Source organism: Balaenoptera physalus (assembly GCF_965194825.1).
Source record: "Balaenoptera physalus genome assembly, chromosome: X".
Taxonomy (NCBI): domain Eukaryota; kingdom Metazoa; phylum Chordata; class Mammalia; order Artiodactyla; family Balaenopteridae; genus Balaenoptera; species Balaenoptera physalus.
The window spans coordinates 13446191-13462821 of record NC_138903.1 but is presented as its reverse complement, the minus strand read 5'-3'; the positions used below and the strand labels follow the sequence as shown (position 1 = coordinate 13462821).

Below are 16631 nucleotides of genomic sequence, written 5' to 3'. Positions count from 1 at the left end.
TGGCACATTAATAGAATAGTATGCAGCCATGAAAAAAGAGATCACTGTACACTGACCAAAATAAAAAGATGCCTATGGTTTATGGTTAGTGCAAAAGCATGTATAGGTAATGTGATTCCATTTTTGTGGGGACAAACAGTAAATGTCCATATTTGTGTATATGATTGGGTACACTTAGGAATCAGGTTTGAAAGGACATCCACCAAATGTGTCAGCCGTAGTTACTCCTAGTGCTGAAAATAAGGGGAATGGGTGGGGGGGGTAGATTCTACTTTTTGCTTTATACACTATTGCTATATTTCTTACAATAAGCATATATTATTTGTATAATTAATCAAGGAGAAGCCCACAAAAAAACACATAAATAATGACTACTAACTCAAGAAAATAGAAAAATGAAAATGATGGAGACTGAGACTTTGGATATAATTTATAGGAAAACTTCACACACAAAAATGTGTTAGAGATGTTTATTGTAATTTAAAATAGCTGAAAAAGCTGGTGTGGCAAATCATTCTGGGAAATATTAATAATAGTAATAATAAATAATGCTTCCATAAGATTACATATAGCACCTTCCATACTTCCCTCCCAAGCCCCCTCAGCTCTTCAGACACCACCAGACACTCAGCAACAACCCTGACACCCCTGACTGGGCTCTGCTCACGACCTAAACCTTCCTTCAAATCATCAGGACCAAGTTCAATCACAGGCATCTGACTAATGTGACCCCAGAGCTTCATGACCAACAGGGCCTGGTGCATGGCCTCCAGGATCCCTTATTTAGAACAAGACCTGCAGCCCCCTTTTCCTAAGTTACAAAGAACTTGACAGTATATTCCCTGGACGCTGGCATAACAGCCAGTATTTCTGCTTTGAGAACAAAGTGGGATCAGTTCCCTTGGCCTGGGAGCTTCTCCCTGCCCTGAGGAGCTGTGAGCAGCTTTTTCTCTTGAGCTCAGGCGAGCTGCACATTTGGAGTGTGGGCGTAGGAGAGCAAGTGTATGGTCGGGGGAGGATGGCAGGGAGCACACAGCTGAAGGGACACCTGCCAACATTGAGGGGTCCCCGAAGAGGAGCGGCTTGTCGTAATGAAATCTGGAGAAGACTTACAGAAAAATAGATCTTCCTATGGTGTTTTAGGGCCATGTTGGCTAAACATAGAGCTGGCTTTCGTCACCTCTTCAGATCGCTTTGAAACGGCGTTATCTCTCCTCAGAATGACATGCGTTTATGTTGAGTGGGCACAACTTTATAGCTGTATTTTGTCTCAATGGCAGGGACATCTACTTGCCCTGTAGACTAAACCATGGGCAGTTTGAGGGCAGGGGCTATCCCATACATTTCAGTATGTCTCATAAGGCCTAGGCATTTAGTAGGCACTCAATAAATGTTTGTTGAATGGAAAGGCTACCATGCATGTCTTCATTTCCTATGTAAAACCATGAAAATTGACTCTGAGGCTTACATAGTATAAGGATTCAGAATTCAGGAAATGGAAGACTCTTCTTAAACTGCTGTCATACTCAAACTAATTTCTCAAATCCTGAAGTGTTGCTAGAATGCTCACCAAGAGAATCTGAGTCTACTGCCTTACCTGATGATACAGGGAGTTTAATAAAATGACAAGAAAATTTTTCTTAGTGTTAATGCTCTGTCCATTTGAACATATAGTATTAAGAGGAAACAACCAGAAGGGGTAAAGGAGCCATAATACACACACACACTCACTCAATCAAGGCTTTTTAAACTTTTCTGGGTTTTTTTCTGGCTGTAACATGTTATTTTTGAATATTTAGGATTTTCATGGAATTTATTCTTAAGTTTAGAAAATATTTATCAAGGTGTTGAAAGAACTAAAAAGAACTTGGGGCAATTTCTGAAGAACAATCCCATCTTATAGGTGGAGAAATGAGGTGGGCAGAGGTAGAGTGGGGGAGGGGATCCCGGTTTCTAAGCCCCTGGTTCAGAGCGGGTTCTATATCCCCATTTTGCTGTGAATGGAAATCCCTCTTGCATCGGTTGCCCCTTTGGAATTGGCTTACCTCGTCATCCCAAAGTCAGAAACCTTCACAGAGAGGTCACTGTCTACCAAGCAGTTCCGGGCAGCCTTTAGAGGGAAAGCAGAATTACCAAGTAGTAAAAGTGACCAAGAATCCCCTGACATCAAAATCAGACATTTTCCTTTTCTTTGGCAGAGTTCTCAGCAAAATCTAAGATTGCCTATCACAACCCCAAATGCTGTATTTCAAAGGAAATATCTAGAGTATAGGAGTTGTCTTTTTTCCTTCGCAATTTTTAATTTTTCAGAATGAAAATGTGCTCCCATAAGTATTTTGCCTCAAGCATCCATCCTTGTCAAACAGCATGAAAGGTATTAGACATTAAACACAGAACATGAGGTCATCAGTGAGAAGGGAAAAATCATGTCTAGGGGTTCCCTCTCCACACTGCTAGGGCACCGTGCATTAACAGGCGCTTTGAAGGCATAACTGTTGCACTGAGGATCCCAAGTACACTGGCCTAGTGTACATGGCAGGTTTGCTGTTCAGCACAAGAAAATCTTAAAGATCAATCAGTACCAGTGCAAACCAAGCAGAACACTCTCCACGCCCACCCTGACCCAAAGACACACAGAAATTTCATTTCTTGTATTTTTGGTTATCGTACTAAACAACTCTTTTAGCACTAAACCCTTCCTGGAGTAAAGGTAACCTTGGGTTAAATGGTTCTGGGAAACACTAAAGTGACCAGAGTCTTTCCTTTCCATCTGTTTTCCTTTATACCACAACCTAACTACATAGATCTTGATGGCTACTTTTACTCTTTCTATTCTTTCTATACTTCAAGTATTTTATTGTGAAATTCTGATTTTGATTACAAAAATGTCATGCGCTTAAGCACGTCACAAGTGAGCAAAGTATAAGTGAAGATGCCCTCCTTGCCGTCCCTCCCAATGGCCCCATCGCTGGACGAGGGAGCTGGGGATTGCTTTCTTTCCTTACCAAGTCCCGGTGTATGAACTGGTGGCTCTCCAAGAAGGCCATGCCTTCACAAACATCATAGCACATTTCTAAGAGCTGGGAGGGCTCAAGTCTTTTCCCATGACTCTTCAGGTAACTCAGCAAGCAGCCATTGGTTATATATTCAGTCACTATGTATATAGGGTATCTCTTTGAACACACTCCGTAGAATTTCACCAGCTTGGGATGGTTGAGTTTCCTGGAAACAACAGATGTTCAGAGTTCGATACTGCATTTCCCTACTCCATTTTCCAGATGTCCTGAAAAAGAATCACTGTCAGATTTTTGTGTGTTTTAATTTCCCCCCTTCTACTGGAATGGAGGAAGAGTCTGATTCGGGGAGCATTAGCCTTTGGAAGCAGGAAAATGCTGCCTCCTATTGGATCTTGACAACCTCAGCAGCCATTAAGCTGCTCTGGGTGCTTGTCCAACTTTCCTACAGAGAATCAGGGAAGCAGTGGTCTGTTGCCTCAGAAATCCTGCTTAGTCTCGTGGCATCTTGAGAACTTCCATGGCTGATTTGGAAGAAGCTATACCCTAGGAGAAGTCACTTCCCTTTTAAAGCATCCAACTTTCATGTCTAAACATTTCATTAAAAAAAAAATAGAATATGAAGGGCGTAGGTAAAATGAAAATAGATGCCATGTTAGAGAAGTGAGATTAGTCCTGATTTTCCTTTCTTTTTTAAAAATTTTCATTTTGCATTATTGTGACGTTATTTTTTTGATGATAAATTTAGAAAATAATAACCACGTGACATAGCACTTCTAGTAGGTCATGACAGCTATTATGATGTTCATCAACTAGTCCTTATGTAATTGATCTATTCTTATCAATTTACAGGATGATTCTTTTTTTTCTTTTCCATTATGGTTTATTACAGGATATTGAATATAGTTTCCTGTGCTATACAGTAGGACCCTGTTGTTTATCCATTCTATATATAATAATTTGCATCTGCTAACCCCAAACTTCCAATCCATCCCTCTCCCACCCCGCTTCCCCTTGTCAACCACAGGTCTGTTCTCTATGTCTGTGAGTCTGTTTCTGTTTTGTAGATAAGTTCATTTGTGTCATATTTTAGATTCCACATATAAGTGATATCATATGGTATTTGTCTTTCTCTGTCTGACTTACTTCACTTAGTATGATAATCTCTAGGGCCATCCATGTTGCTGCAAATGGCATTATTTCATTCTTTTTTTATGGCTGAGTAATATTCCATTGTATATATGTTCCACAGCTTCTTTATCCATTCATCAGTCGATGGACACTTAGGTTGCTTCCATGTCTTGGCTATTGTAAATAGTGCTGCTATAGATGAACTTATTTGCAAAGCAGAAATAGAGTCACAGATGTAGAAAACAAACTTATGGTTTCCAAGGGGGGAAGGGGGGGTGGGATGAACTGGGAGATTGGGACTGACATATATACACTACTGTATATAAAATAGGTAACTAATGAGAACCTACTGTATAGCACAGGGAACTCTACTCAGTGCTCTGCGGTGACCTAAATTGGAAGGAAATCTAAAAAGGAGGGAATATATGTATATGTATAACTGATTCACTTTGCTGTACAGCAGAAACTAACACAACATTGTAAAGCAACTATACTCCAATAAAAAAATAGTGCTGCTATGAACATAGAGGTGCATGTATCTTTTCGAGTTATAGTTTTGTCTAGGTATATGCCCAGGAGTGGGATTGCAGGGTCATGTGGTAGCTCTATTTTTAGTTTTTTGAGGAACCTCCACACTGTTTTTCATAGTGGCTGCCCCAATTTACATTCCCACCAACAGTGTAGGAGGGTTCCCTTCTCTCCACACCCTCTCCAGCATTTGTTATTTGTAGATTTTTTTGGTGATGGCCATTCTGACTCGTGTGGGGTGGTACCTCATAGTTTTGATTTGCATTTGATTTGCATGATATACTTAAAGTGATGAAAGGGAAGAACCTACAACCAAGATTACTCTACCCGGCAAGGATCTCATTTAGATTTGATGGAGAAATCAAAAGCTTTACAGACAAGCAAAAGCTAAGAGAAGTCAGCACCACCAAACCAGCTCTACAACAAATGCTAAAGGAACTTCTCTAAGTGGGAAACACAAGAGAAGAAAAGGACCTACGAAAACAAACCCAAAACAATTAAGAAAATGGTCATAGGAACATACATATCGATAATTACCTTAAACGTGAATGGATTAAACGCCCCAACCAAAAGACATAGACTGGCTGAATGGATACAAAAACAAGACCCATATATATGCTGTCTACAAGAGACCCACTTTAGACCTAGGGACACATACAGACTGAAAGTGAGGGGATGGAAAAAGATATTCCATGCAAATGGAAATCAAAAGAAAGCTGGAGTAGCTATACTCATATCAGATAAAATAGACTTTAAAATAAAGAATGTTACAAGAGACAAGGAAGGACACTACATAATGATCCAGGGATCAATCCAAGAAGAAGATATAACAATTATAAATATATATGCACCCAACATAGGAGCACCTCAATACATAAGGCAACTGCTAACAGCTATAAAAGAGGAAATCGACAGTAACACGATAATAGTGGGGGACTTTAACACTTCACTTACACCAATGGACAGATCATCCAAAATGAAAATAAATAAGGAAACAGAAGCTTTAAATGACACAATAGACCAGATAGATTTAATTGATATATATAGGACATTCCATCCAAAAACAGCAGATTACACGTTCTTCTCAAGTGCGCACGGAACATTCTCCAGGATAGATCACATCTTGGGTCACAAATCAAGCCTCAGTAAATTTAAGAAAATTGAAATCATACCAAGCATCTTTTCTGACCACAACGCTATGAGATTAGAAATGAATTACAGGGAAAAAAACGTAAAAAAGACAAACACATGGAGGCTAAACAATACGTTACTAAATAACCAAGAGATCACTGAAGAAATCAAAGAGGAAATAAAAAAATACCTAGAGACAAATGACAATGAAAACACGACGACCCAAAACCTATGGGATGCAGCAAAAGCGGTTCTAAGAGGGAAGTTTATAGCTATACAAGCCTACCTAAAGAAACAAGAAAAATCTCAAGTAAACAATCTAACCTTACACCTAAAGAAACTAGAGAAAGAAGAACAAACAAAACCCAAAGTTAGCAGAAGGAAAGAAATCATAAAGATCAGAGCAGAAATAAATGAAATAGAAACAAAGAAAACAATAGCAAAGATCAATAAAACTAAAAGTTGATTCTTTGAGAAGATAAACAAAATTGATAAGCCATTAGCCAGACTCATCAAGAAAAAGAGGGAGAGGACTCAAATCAATAAAATCAGAAATGAAAAAGGAGAAGTTACAACAGACACTGCAGAAATACAAAACATCCTAAGAGACTACTACAAGCAACTTTATGCCAATAAAATGGACAACCTGGAAGAAATGGACAAATTCTTAGAAAGGTATAACCTTCCAAGACTGAATCAGGAAGAAACAGAAAATATGAACAGACCAATCACAAGTAATGAAATTGAAACTGTGATTAAAAATCTTCCAACAAACAAAAGTCCAGGACCAGATGGCTTCACAGGTGAATTCTATCAAACATTTAGAGAAGAGCTAACACCCATCCTTCTCAAACTCTTCCAAAAAATTGCAGAGGAAGGAGCACTCCCAAACTCATTCTATGAGGCCACCATCACCCTGATACCAAAACCATACCTCATAGTTTTGATTTGCATTTCTCTAAAAATTGATGATGAGCATTACAGGATGATTCTTTAATGTTCAGATGTGTAAAGTAAATTAAATTTAACATGTCAACTTGACAATTTTTTTAACAGATGAGGATTTATTAAATATTTAGTTATTTTCTTCCCCCTTAGTTTAACTATAGGGACATGCGTTATCATGTTACTCAAGGCGATGAGCTGGGTTATGCATATTTGAGCAGTTTTAGGGACCTGCATTGCTCCCTTCAAAGGGAAGGCTTGTGGTGGGACCAAGGTCTATCACCCAATAAAAGGTGTTCCTTGAGCAAACTCAGTCACTGCCCAGCGGGCACATGGTAGGAATACCATGTCAATTGACACTTCCCACATTTCAGGCCTCCGTTTGACCGTTACATTTGAGATTTAACAGTTTCCCCTGATGATACAGTTCGGACTCTTTCTCTATGACTAGGTGATTTGTTAATGACTTTTTAGGATTCTGTAGGATTATCAGCCCTCTAATAGCAAAAAATATCTTTTAAAGTTACACCATGACACAGGGGTTACACCATGACCCTAAGGGAGTTTCTGTCGGATTTTTCTGTTCGGACATCAAGGACCCCTTCCCCAGTTTTATGACAGTACAATTGCCAGAGACAGGAGGAGCTACATAATTTGCAGGGATCAGTGCAAAGTGAAAATGCAGGGATCCTTGTGTAAGAATTATTAAGAATTTCAATGGTGACAGCACAGCATTAAACCAAGCACGGAGCCCTTCTAAGTGCAGGAGCCCTCGATACTGTGCAGGTTGTGTGCCCGTGAAGCCAGCCCCAGCCAAAGGCTTCTGTTTGCATAGTACCTCTGCTTCCAAACAATTCGGCAATTGCAGTAAAAGTGGTTATTCTGACTCTCCGGGTACCTTTGGTTTTCATAAAAGAATGACTAAGGAAATGGACATTTGAAGGTCTGCTAGGTTTGCATCTCTACTGTGCCACTTTTACTAGCTTGGTGACCTTGGGCTAGTTATTTAACATTTCTGTGCTTTAGTTTCCTACCAAACACAACAATGTTTTCCTACCAAAGACAACAATGGTACATCCCTCATAGCCTTCTTATGAGGATTGAATGCATTAATGTTTATAAAGCACTCAGAGAGATGCCTGTAAACACTGTATATAAGTGTTTAAGTAAATTTTTAAAAAATGTTATTCCTCTGTAGCAGGCTAGGATTTATGGTTTCAAGTGTCTTTGACCAAAGGCCTGCTATAGCATTGTTTTTCATACCATGCTGATTGGTTCCTTAAAGTAGGATGACCAGCTCACTGTCCCAGTTTGCCTGGGACTGAGGGGTTTCCCAGGATGTGAGACTTTCAGTGCTGAAACCAGGAAAGTGCCAGGCAAAAATGGATGGTTGGTCACCCTTCAAAGTCTGATTCACCATGTTGACAAGAGGTATAATCATTAAAAGAGTTCTTTGTACTTACATACATGAGAGAGAGAGAGAGAGAGAGAGAAAGAGAGAGAGAACAGATATGAATTGCCAAGAGTTGAGAGCTGCGCTTGGAGCTGAGGCCCATTAGGAAGGGTATCTTCATTTATCAGATGAGGAAGGAAGTAGGGTGAGAAAAGGATTTTTACCACACTGTGTTGGGATATTGTCTGTAGGGCGTTAGTTTTCAGTAGTGCCTTAGTCCTGGCCACTAGAAGCTCGTGCCCTTGGGCATGTGCTTTACAGGGCCCCACTCTGTTCCTCATTCCACCGCGTATCTCCCCACAGGACAAAGAGGCCAGAGGGCTAAGGAGACATGTCCACTCAGAACCAGTGTATCTCTTTATCACTCTTGGGGTACCAGGACTCTGGAATCCCCTGCCCACATAGTACTGAGGCCTCTTCCAGGACCTTTGCAGACTCTTCCTGGTCTCTCTCCCCAAGAGTGAACCATGCTGTTGGTGTGCCTACCCCTAGCCGAGACAGTTGCTTGTGGGAGACACAGAGGGAGCTCGGATGTACTGAATGCTATGTCTGCACATAGACACTGAGTACAGGATGGGGCTGGGGGTGGGAAGAGAAAGGGGAGGGGTGGAGTTTTGGGTGGGGGGAGCATGGTCCAGAGGCTGACTTCTTTAAAGAGCCTTGAGAATTCTAAATTTGAATACGACCTTTCAGGTTGTTGTGAAGGTATACTTGTCAAAGGAGACGCATAGAACCAATTTTGTGTAATGGTGTGTTAAATTGATTTATAACTTCTAAATATTTGTATCTATGATCTGTGGATTCTTTTTTTCCTGTTGAAAAATGGTGCATTTTTAAATTAAAGTATAGTTGATTTACGATGTTGTGTTAATTTCAGGTGCACAGCAAAGTGATTCAGATACACACACACACACACACACACACACTCTTTTTCACAGTCTTTTCCATTATAGGTTATTACAAGATATTGAATACAGTTCCCTGTGCTATACAATATGCCCTTGTTGGTTATCTATTTTATGTATAGTCGTGTGTATCTGTTCATCCCAAACTCCTACTTATCCCCCCACCCCTTTCCCCTTTGGTAAACATAAGTTGGTTTTCTATGTCTGAGTCTATTTCTATTTTGTAAATATTTGCGTCATACTTTAGATTCCACATATAAGTGATATCATATGATATTTGTCTTTCTCTGTCTGTCTTCACTTAGTATGATCATCTCTAGGTCCATCCATGTTGCTGCAAATCGTATTATTTCATTCTTTTTTTATGGCTGAGTAATATTCCATTATATATTCTATGATATGTGGACTCTTGATTCAGGCCTTGCAAATGTTAGGGACAGATGTGTTAGCATGAATGTCCCCTCATGGTGAGGGTAAACCACCATTCCTCAGAAGAAACTTACATCATGGTCTGGGCCTCCTGGAAGAATTCATCTTCTGACATGGAGCCCTCCTTGATCATCTTAACAGCAACATCATACTGCCCCTTCCACTTGCCCAGATGGACCACTCCAAACTGGCCACTTCCCAGCTCCTTCAACAGGGTAATCTCTTCTCTTTTCAGTTCCCAGATTCCTAATAAGGCAAGACAGACACTCTTTAGGATGAGAATAGAAGGCTTTGGGGCTAACAGCTTCCCAAGTGATTCCCTCTCCAATGAGAGTTTAACACTGACAATATAAAGAACAGCAAGACCTTTTAATTTTAACTTGATCACTTAAAAAGAAAATCCTTAGTGATGTGGTCTTATGATCTATTAGACCACATGATAATGCCACCAGAACAACATTGTTCCTGAAGCAGCTACAATTATTGACAAGAAAAGTTAGAGTGAAAAAACCTTTGCCAACCAGAGGCGTCTTGGAAAGACTTGGTGTCAAAATGTGCTCAGTGCCCTTAGCTTAGTAAAATATCATTACATTTTCTTATAAAATAAATTAAACTGTGATCCAGGTCGCAAACTGGCTCCCCTGAGCAGGCAGAGAATCCCAGAAGAAGAAAGGACAGGCAGTGGGGCTCTAGAGGCTGATGACTGGGTCAGTCTTTTTGGTAATGCTGGGGAGATTACAGAGTTAGGTTGGGAGGACAGAAAAGGTTTCAGTTTGTTTAAGAAAACGAAAGAATGTGTTAGAGCTGAAGCCCTCCCTGGCACAATCTGAATAGCTGAATAGGGATCTCCTCCCTGTCTTCCATCTTTTTTTTTTTTTTCAGTAGATTAACTATATATATATATATATATATTTAAAACGAAAAATGGTAGGAAATGGAGTTTAAGAGCCCAAGGGCATGTCCATACCACTTCCCAAGGACACGGAGATGGGAACCTTGTTGGCCTTGGTTGACACAGGGTGGCGGAGTCGTGTGATCATGCCTGCAATGGAATCAGCTTCATATCATCACATGATCACATTATGTCACATCACATTACCTTACACTGGTTCACACCTCTGCTTAAGCTTTCTCTAGAGCAGCAGAAAAAGCACAGAGTTAATGATGTTGTTGTGCAGAGAGAGAATCCATTCTAACCATATTCATCCTGTAGTTATATTAATTTGCTTGACTTGACTAACTAGTTCTATGTAAAGCAAAAATTCAAAGAGTAAAACTATCAATACTTTATGTGATTTTTAAAAAATCTCATCGAAGTTAGTTGCTTGATGGAATCTTTTATTTTAAAAAATCTCATTTTTATTTTGCTAACTTTTCTTGTTTTAATTATTTTATTGCATTTGTAGCTAGCCATCAACTATTTTTTTAAATTGAAGTATAGTTGATTTACAATATTATATTAGTTTCAGGTGTACAGCACAGTGATTCAATATTTTTATAGATTATACTCCACTTAAAGTTATCACAAAATAATGGCTCGTTTCCCCTGTGCTGTACAGTATATACTTGTTGCTTATTTATTTTAGACATAGTAGTTTGTATCTCTTAATCCCCTACCTTTATCTTGTCCCTCCCCCCTTCCCTCTCCCCACTGGTAGCCACTAATTTGTTCTCTTTACCTGTATGTTTCTGTTTAGTTATATATTCATTCATTTGTTTTATTTTTTAGATTCCACATATAAGTGATAACATAGAGTATTTGTCTTTCTTTGTCTGACTTATTTCACTAAACATAAACCCTCTAGGTCTACCCAGTTGTTGCAAATGGCAGAATTTCATTATTTTTTATTGCTGAGTAATATGCCATTGTATATACATATACCACATCTTCTTTATCCATTCATCTGTTGATGGACACTTAGGTTGTTTCCATATCTTGGCTATTGTAGATAATGCTGCTATGAACATGGGGTGCATATATCTTTTCAAATTAGTGTTTTCATTTTCTTCAGATATATACCCAGGAGTGGGATTGCGGGGTCATACGGCAGTACTATGTTTAGCTTTTTTTTTTTTTTTTTTTTTAACAGACGTGTTTTTATTTATTTATTTATTTAGTTTTGGCTGTGTTGGGTCTTCGTTTCTGTGCGCGGGCTTTCTCTAGTTGCCGCGAGCGGGGGCCACTCTTCATCGCGGTGCGTGGGCCTCTCACTGTCGTGGCCTCTCTTGTTGTGCAGCACAGGCTCCAGACGCGCAGGCTCAGTAGTTGTGGCTCACGGACCTAATTGCTCCACGGCACGTGGGATCTTCCCAGACCAGGGCTCGAACCCGTGTCTCCTGCATTGGCAGGCAGATTCTCAACCACTGTGCCACCAGGGAAGCCCCTATGTTTAGTTTTTTGAGGAACCTCCATGCTGTTTTCCATAGTGGCTGCACCAATTTACATTCCCACCAGTAGCGTACTAGGGTTCCCTTTTCTGCACATCCTTATTAACGTTTGTTATTTGTGGACTTTTTGATGGTAGCTATTCTGACAGGTGTGAGGTGATAGCTCACTGTGGTTTTGATTTGCATTTCTCTGATGATTACCGATCTTGAGCATCTTTTCATGTGTCTTTTGGCCATCTGTCTATCTTCTTTGGAAAAATGGCTATTCAGGTATTTTGCTGTCTTTTTTTAGTCTCATATTTAAGTATTATACACACAGCACATACATTTGGTTAATAAAAACAAATCCAAACAGTACACAAGGGTACAAGATAAGAAGTAAACCACTTGAATTTTTTTTTAAAAAACTGAGCTTATTCCTAAATTGCATTTAACGGTCAAGTCATTTTAATTGTTTACATGGAGTTATGGTAAACCTGGGTTAAAATAATCAAAGTATTTATAGTGGCTCAAAAGAACTCATTTTAAAAAATGTATGTTTCTTGCTTTAAATGTGTGACGTTTTCCAAGTCCTGGGAACTATCACACATGTTTCGTTTCTCTCCTTCCTTTTTCTCTATTACTTATCTAGTTTTTACATGAGTGGTCTCTTGTAAATCCTGCACCTTTAATTAGCACAAAAAAAAAATTAATACACTCCTCCAAAATATGTGTATATATAATTGCTGCTGTGTTGATACAATATATGAATCATAAAATATACTCACAAATAGAAAACTTAGGAGAATGAGATTTTAGAAACAAATCTAAATAAACATTTTAGTATTTTCTTCCAATCCCCTGGGGAATTTCTTGTGTATCCTCCGGAGTGGAATCATTCCACTTGGAGACGTCTATTTATACAATACCTTTTGCAAAGTGTATTTTTCAGGTGCTACATGTTAAAATAAACAACTGAAGAAATTGGGACCATGGAAAAATACAAATAAAAACCAAAATCAACACCAGGAGTAAGACCAATTCACCTACGTGCCTGTGATCAGGTCAGGGAGAGCTGCACAAGTTTGATGCTGATTCCACAGCTTATTTTTTCTCACTGTTGGAAATTCATCCAGTCACTGCCTGTAAGTGGAACTAGTCTAGATAAGACATTTAGAGTGGATTTTTAAATTTTAATTTCATTTTTTTTAGGTTTATTGAGATTTTATTGACATATAGGTAACTCTAAGGTGTACAACTGTGATGATTTGATAAATGTATATAGTGCAAAATGATTGCCACAATAAGGTTAGTTAATACTTCCATTACAAGGGATTTCTACATATTTTTTATATTATTTTATACTATTTGTATCAGTCCATTGGGCAAAATTTAAAAAGAGTGATAGCACCCAGGGTCAGTGAGGATGAAGTGTTGCTGTTAGTGGGAGCGTACATTTCTGAATAGCATTTGACAGTGTCTGAATTTTAAACGTTCTTAACCATTATCTCAAATTCCACTTTTAGGGAATTTGGCTACAGAGACACTCATACAGGTACACAGAGCTATGTTTGCATGAAACAGCCATTGTTATGTGAAAATATTGTATATGATCCAACTGCTAACCAGTATACGGTTCGGTGAATGAATTATAGAGTAATTCTACAATAGATTTCCATTAAACAGATCAGAGTGAGCTATACACATGTGCATGGAAAGACTTCTAAGACATGCAGAGTAAAGAAAGCAGGCTGAAAAGTAGTATGTATAGAATGACCTCATATCTGTAAACATATAATGCGTGCACATACATATATATTATATATATGAATATATATAATGAGTAATAAATGCTAGTGTCAGCATAGAAAAAAATTCTGTCAAAATAGACACCAGCTTGTCCATGAAGGTTATCTCTCCGATGATGCACATTTCTATATTGCTTGAATTTTGCAATCATCTTACTTCTGTAGGCAGGAAAAAAGCTGCAAATATTTTTATAAAGAGAATCTCTACTTCTAAGTCACTGAACTCACTCAACTTCATTTTTCCTGGCATTATAGAGTGTATAATGTTATATTCCAGGAAATGTAGGTTAAAAATCACAACAGTCATAGGGCTTGAGAGCATTTTTCCCCTACTTTCATGGTTCCTTATATAATTAAGAGTATTAGGAGCAGGGGAGAGGGATAAATTAGGAGTTTGGGATTAATAGATACACACTACTATATATAAAATAGATAAACAACAAGGACCTACTGTATAGCACAGGGAACTACCTTCAATATCTTGTAATAACCTATAATGGAAAAGAATCTGAAAAAGAATATATATATATATATTATATATATATCTGAATCACTTTGCTGTACACCTAAAACATTGTAAATCAACTATACTTCAATTTTAAAAAAAGAGTATTAGGAGGGTCAGTAATATCCAAGAAAATTTATATTTATCAACAAGGACCCATAAAAGAAAAACTGAACCAAGTTACCTGCTGAATTGTGTTGATGATAGTGAATAAGCTTTGGAATGGAATCAAAACAGTAGTTTTCTGCCAGGTACAATTTGTTCTCGGCATTTGTATGCACATGGTAATGTTTGACGGTTCCCTTTTTATCACTAGTAAGGAAGAAAGAATGTTAGAACGTTTTTAATAAACAAGTGAAGCTTGATTACATAATGGTTAAATCATTATTTTATGTGCATTTGCAAATTTTAGAAAGGGAAGTCAGAGGTGGTTTCTCAGTCTTGACATCTAGTGTTTTTCTGGAGGTGTCCACGATAATCCGTAATTATGGAAGAGGGCTCCTCTCTGAACTCAGTGGATCCTTTGTGCTCATACAGAATTCATCTATAATAAAATTCCCCCTTTCTGTACCGTTCTTCCTTTAGTAAGTATAAAGCTGGCATCTTCCTTTGGTGATTGAGAGCCCTGCAGTTTTCAGGATCATTATTCTGAACATTAATTCTCTTTTAGCATAGTAATGGAGATTAAAGGGTGGGAGGCAAAGGTCATTAGGCTGTGGATGGGAAGCTCTTTTGGGAGTGGAGTGTACAGATTGGAGTGGGTGGGAATAGCCTTAAATTCCTCATGCGAACTTGTGCCTTTTCCCCATAAAACTTTTTTTTTTTCTGTTGCTCTACTTGTAGAAAATAGTGGTGAATTGATGCATGTTGATTTAGGCTAACCAGGAATGATATGCCTGTCTTAGATTTTAGAGTCTAGCATAGTGGTCAGGAACTGGGCTTTGAGTACATTTCTGTTGCTGGCTAGCTACCTCATCCAGTTGTTGTAAAGCTCAGCTTAGAGTATGTATATATCAGTTGCACTATGCTTGGCACGTAAGAAACTTAATATATTCTTGTTGCTGTAATGTCGGCCTCGTTAGAATTACAATTATAAAAAGGAGAAAGGATGCTTTCTTGTTGCATATGGCTCATTGGCTCTTGGTCTCAGCATCACATTCACTCCAGCCGAATGATGGTGTTTCATTAAAGAAGGCTTCTGTAGTCACTCATTGGGATTCTTTTCATTTGATTCCTCATCTATTTGCTGATTTTTTTTCTACCTAGCCACCTTCAAAAATGAATCTGGTGTCAAGAAGCTTAACTAAGAGGACTTCTGACATCAGGTTTGGCTGAAACTGGAGGCCCTGAGGGCCACAGAGCTTTTGATATTCAGTGAACCAAGCCTTCTCCCCCTTCTTACTGGGTTGGCTTTAGTCAGCATCCAAGTTTGCAAGCTAGTACACGAGGTGCACCGGGGATGTGGCTTCTGGCACCGGAAAATGCCATGCGAAGGCTTATGGTACATGCTATTATCTCAAATTGGAGGTAGGTACTCTGTAAAACAAAATTCCCCAAATAAAATAACTTTTTCATCACTTAATTATTTAAAAAATACATATATGCACCACAAGGCAGGGCACATGGAGAAACCACCAAGGCCCTTCAGTCATTCAAGGTCGTTCAATCCAAGCATTAAAAAAGGGTTGCATACATAGACTTTTTTTTTTCAAATGGCCCTAATCAAGATTTGACCAGATTCTCATTCCAAAACATTGGGTGGTTTCAGCATAGGCACAGGGATATGATTGAGGGAACATGAACTTGGCTGTTGAAGGCTTGGCTTCAAGTCTGTCATTTATTAGTTTTGAGGGTGGTCTTTATAAGCTCTCTTTGAGAGTGGCATGGACATATATACACTAGCAAACGTAAAATAGATAGCTAGTGGGAAGCAGCCGCATAGCACAGGGAGGTCAGCTCGATGCTTTGTGATCCCCTAGAGGGGTGGGATAGGGAGGGTGGGAGGGAGGGAGATGGAAGAGGGAGGAGATATGGGGATGTATGTATATGTATAACTGCTTCACTTTGTTGTAAAGCAGAAAATAACACACCATTGTAAAGCAGTTATACTCCAATAAAGATGTTAAAAAAAAAAAAAGAAAAGAAAAGCTCTCTTTGAACCTCAGTCCTCTCATATGTAAAATGGTGCGAATAAAAACAGCTTTCCTGTTTGCTTCACAGGATGTTTAGAAGGAATAAAAAGGCTAACAACCAATGGGAAAGTGGCTTGTAAAACTCTGGAGGGGGACCCTAATGTTGGTGAGGGTGACTTGCCTGAGGTAACCGTGGGGCCTTATATACCTAAGCATGGGGGGGGGGTAGTAGAATTACTGTTTCCCAACAACAACAATACTAGTGATTACTATTACTTTATTA

General features: G+C 38.8%; 1 protein-coding gene across 6 annotated transcripts in view; it reads right to left on the bottom strand.

Annotated features, from left to right (window-relative positions):
* Window positions 1–16631, bottom strand: part of BMX (BMX non-receptor tyrosine kinase) — a 53559-nt gene that overhangs the window by 7752 nt on the left and 29176 nt on the right. For 5 of the 6 annotated variants that reach the window (XM_082447147.1, XM_082447151.1, XM_082447148.1 and 2 more), the window contains 5 exons: window positions 14401–14528; window positions 10504–10578; window positions 9611–9782; window positions 3006–3222; window positions 2046–2110 (listed from right to left, as the gene is read on the bottom strand). In XM_082447147.1, coding sequence (XP_082303273.1) covers window positions 2046–2110; window positions 3006–3222; window positions 9611–9782; window positions 10504–10578; window positions 14401–14528 — 657 coding nt within the window. The remainder of the gene's footprint in view (window positions 1–2045; window positions 2111–3005; window positions 3223–9610; window positions 9783–10503; window positions 10579–14400; window positions 14529–16631) is intronic. The other variant, XM_082447150.1, reaches the window with a different exon arrangement.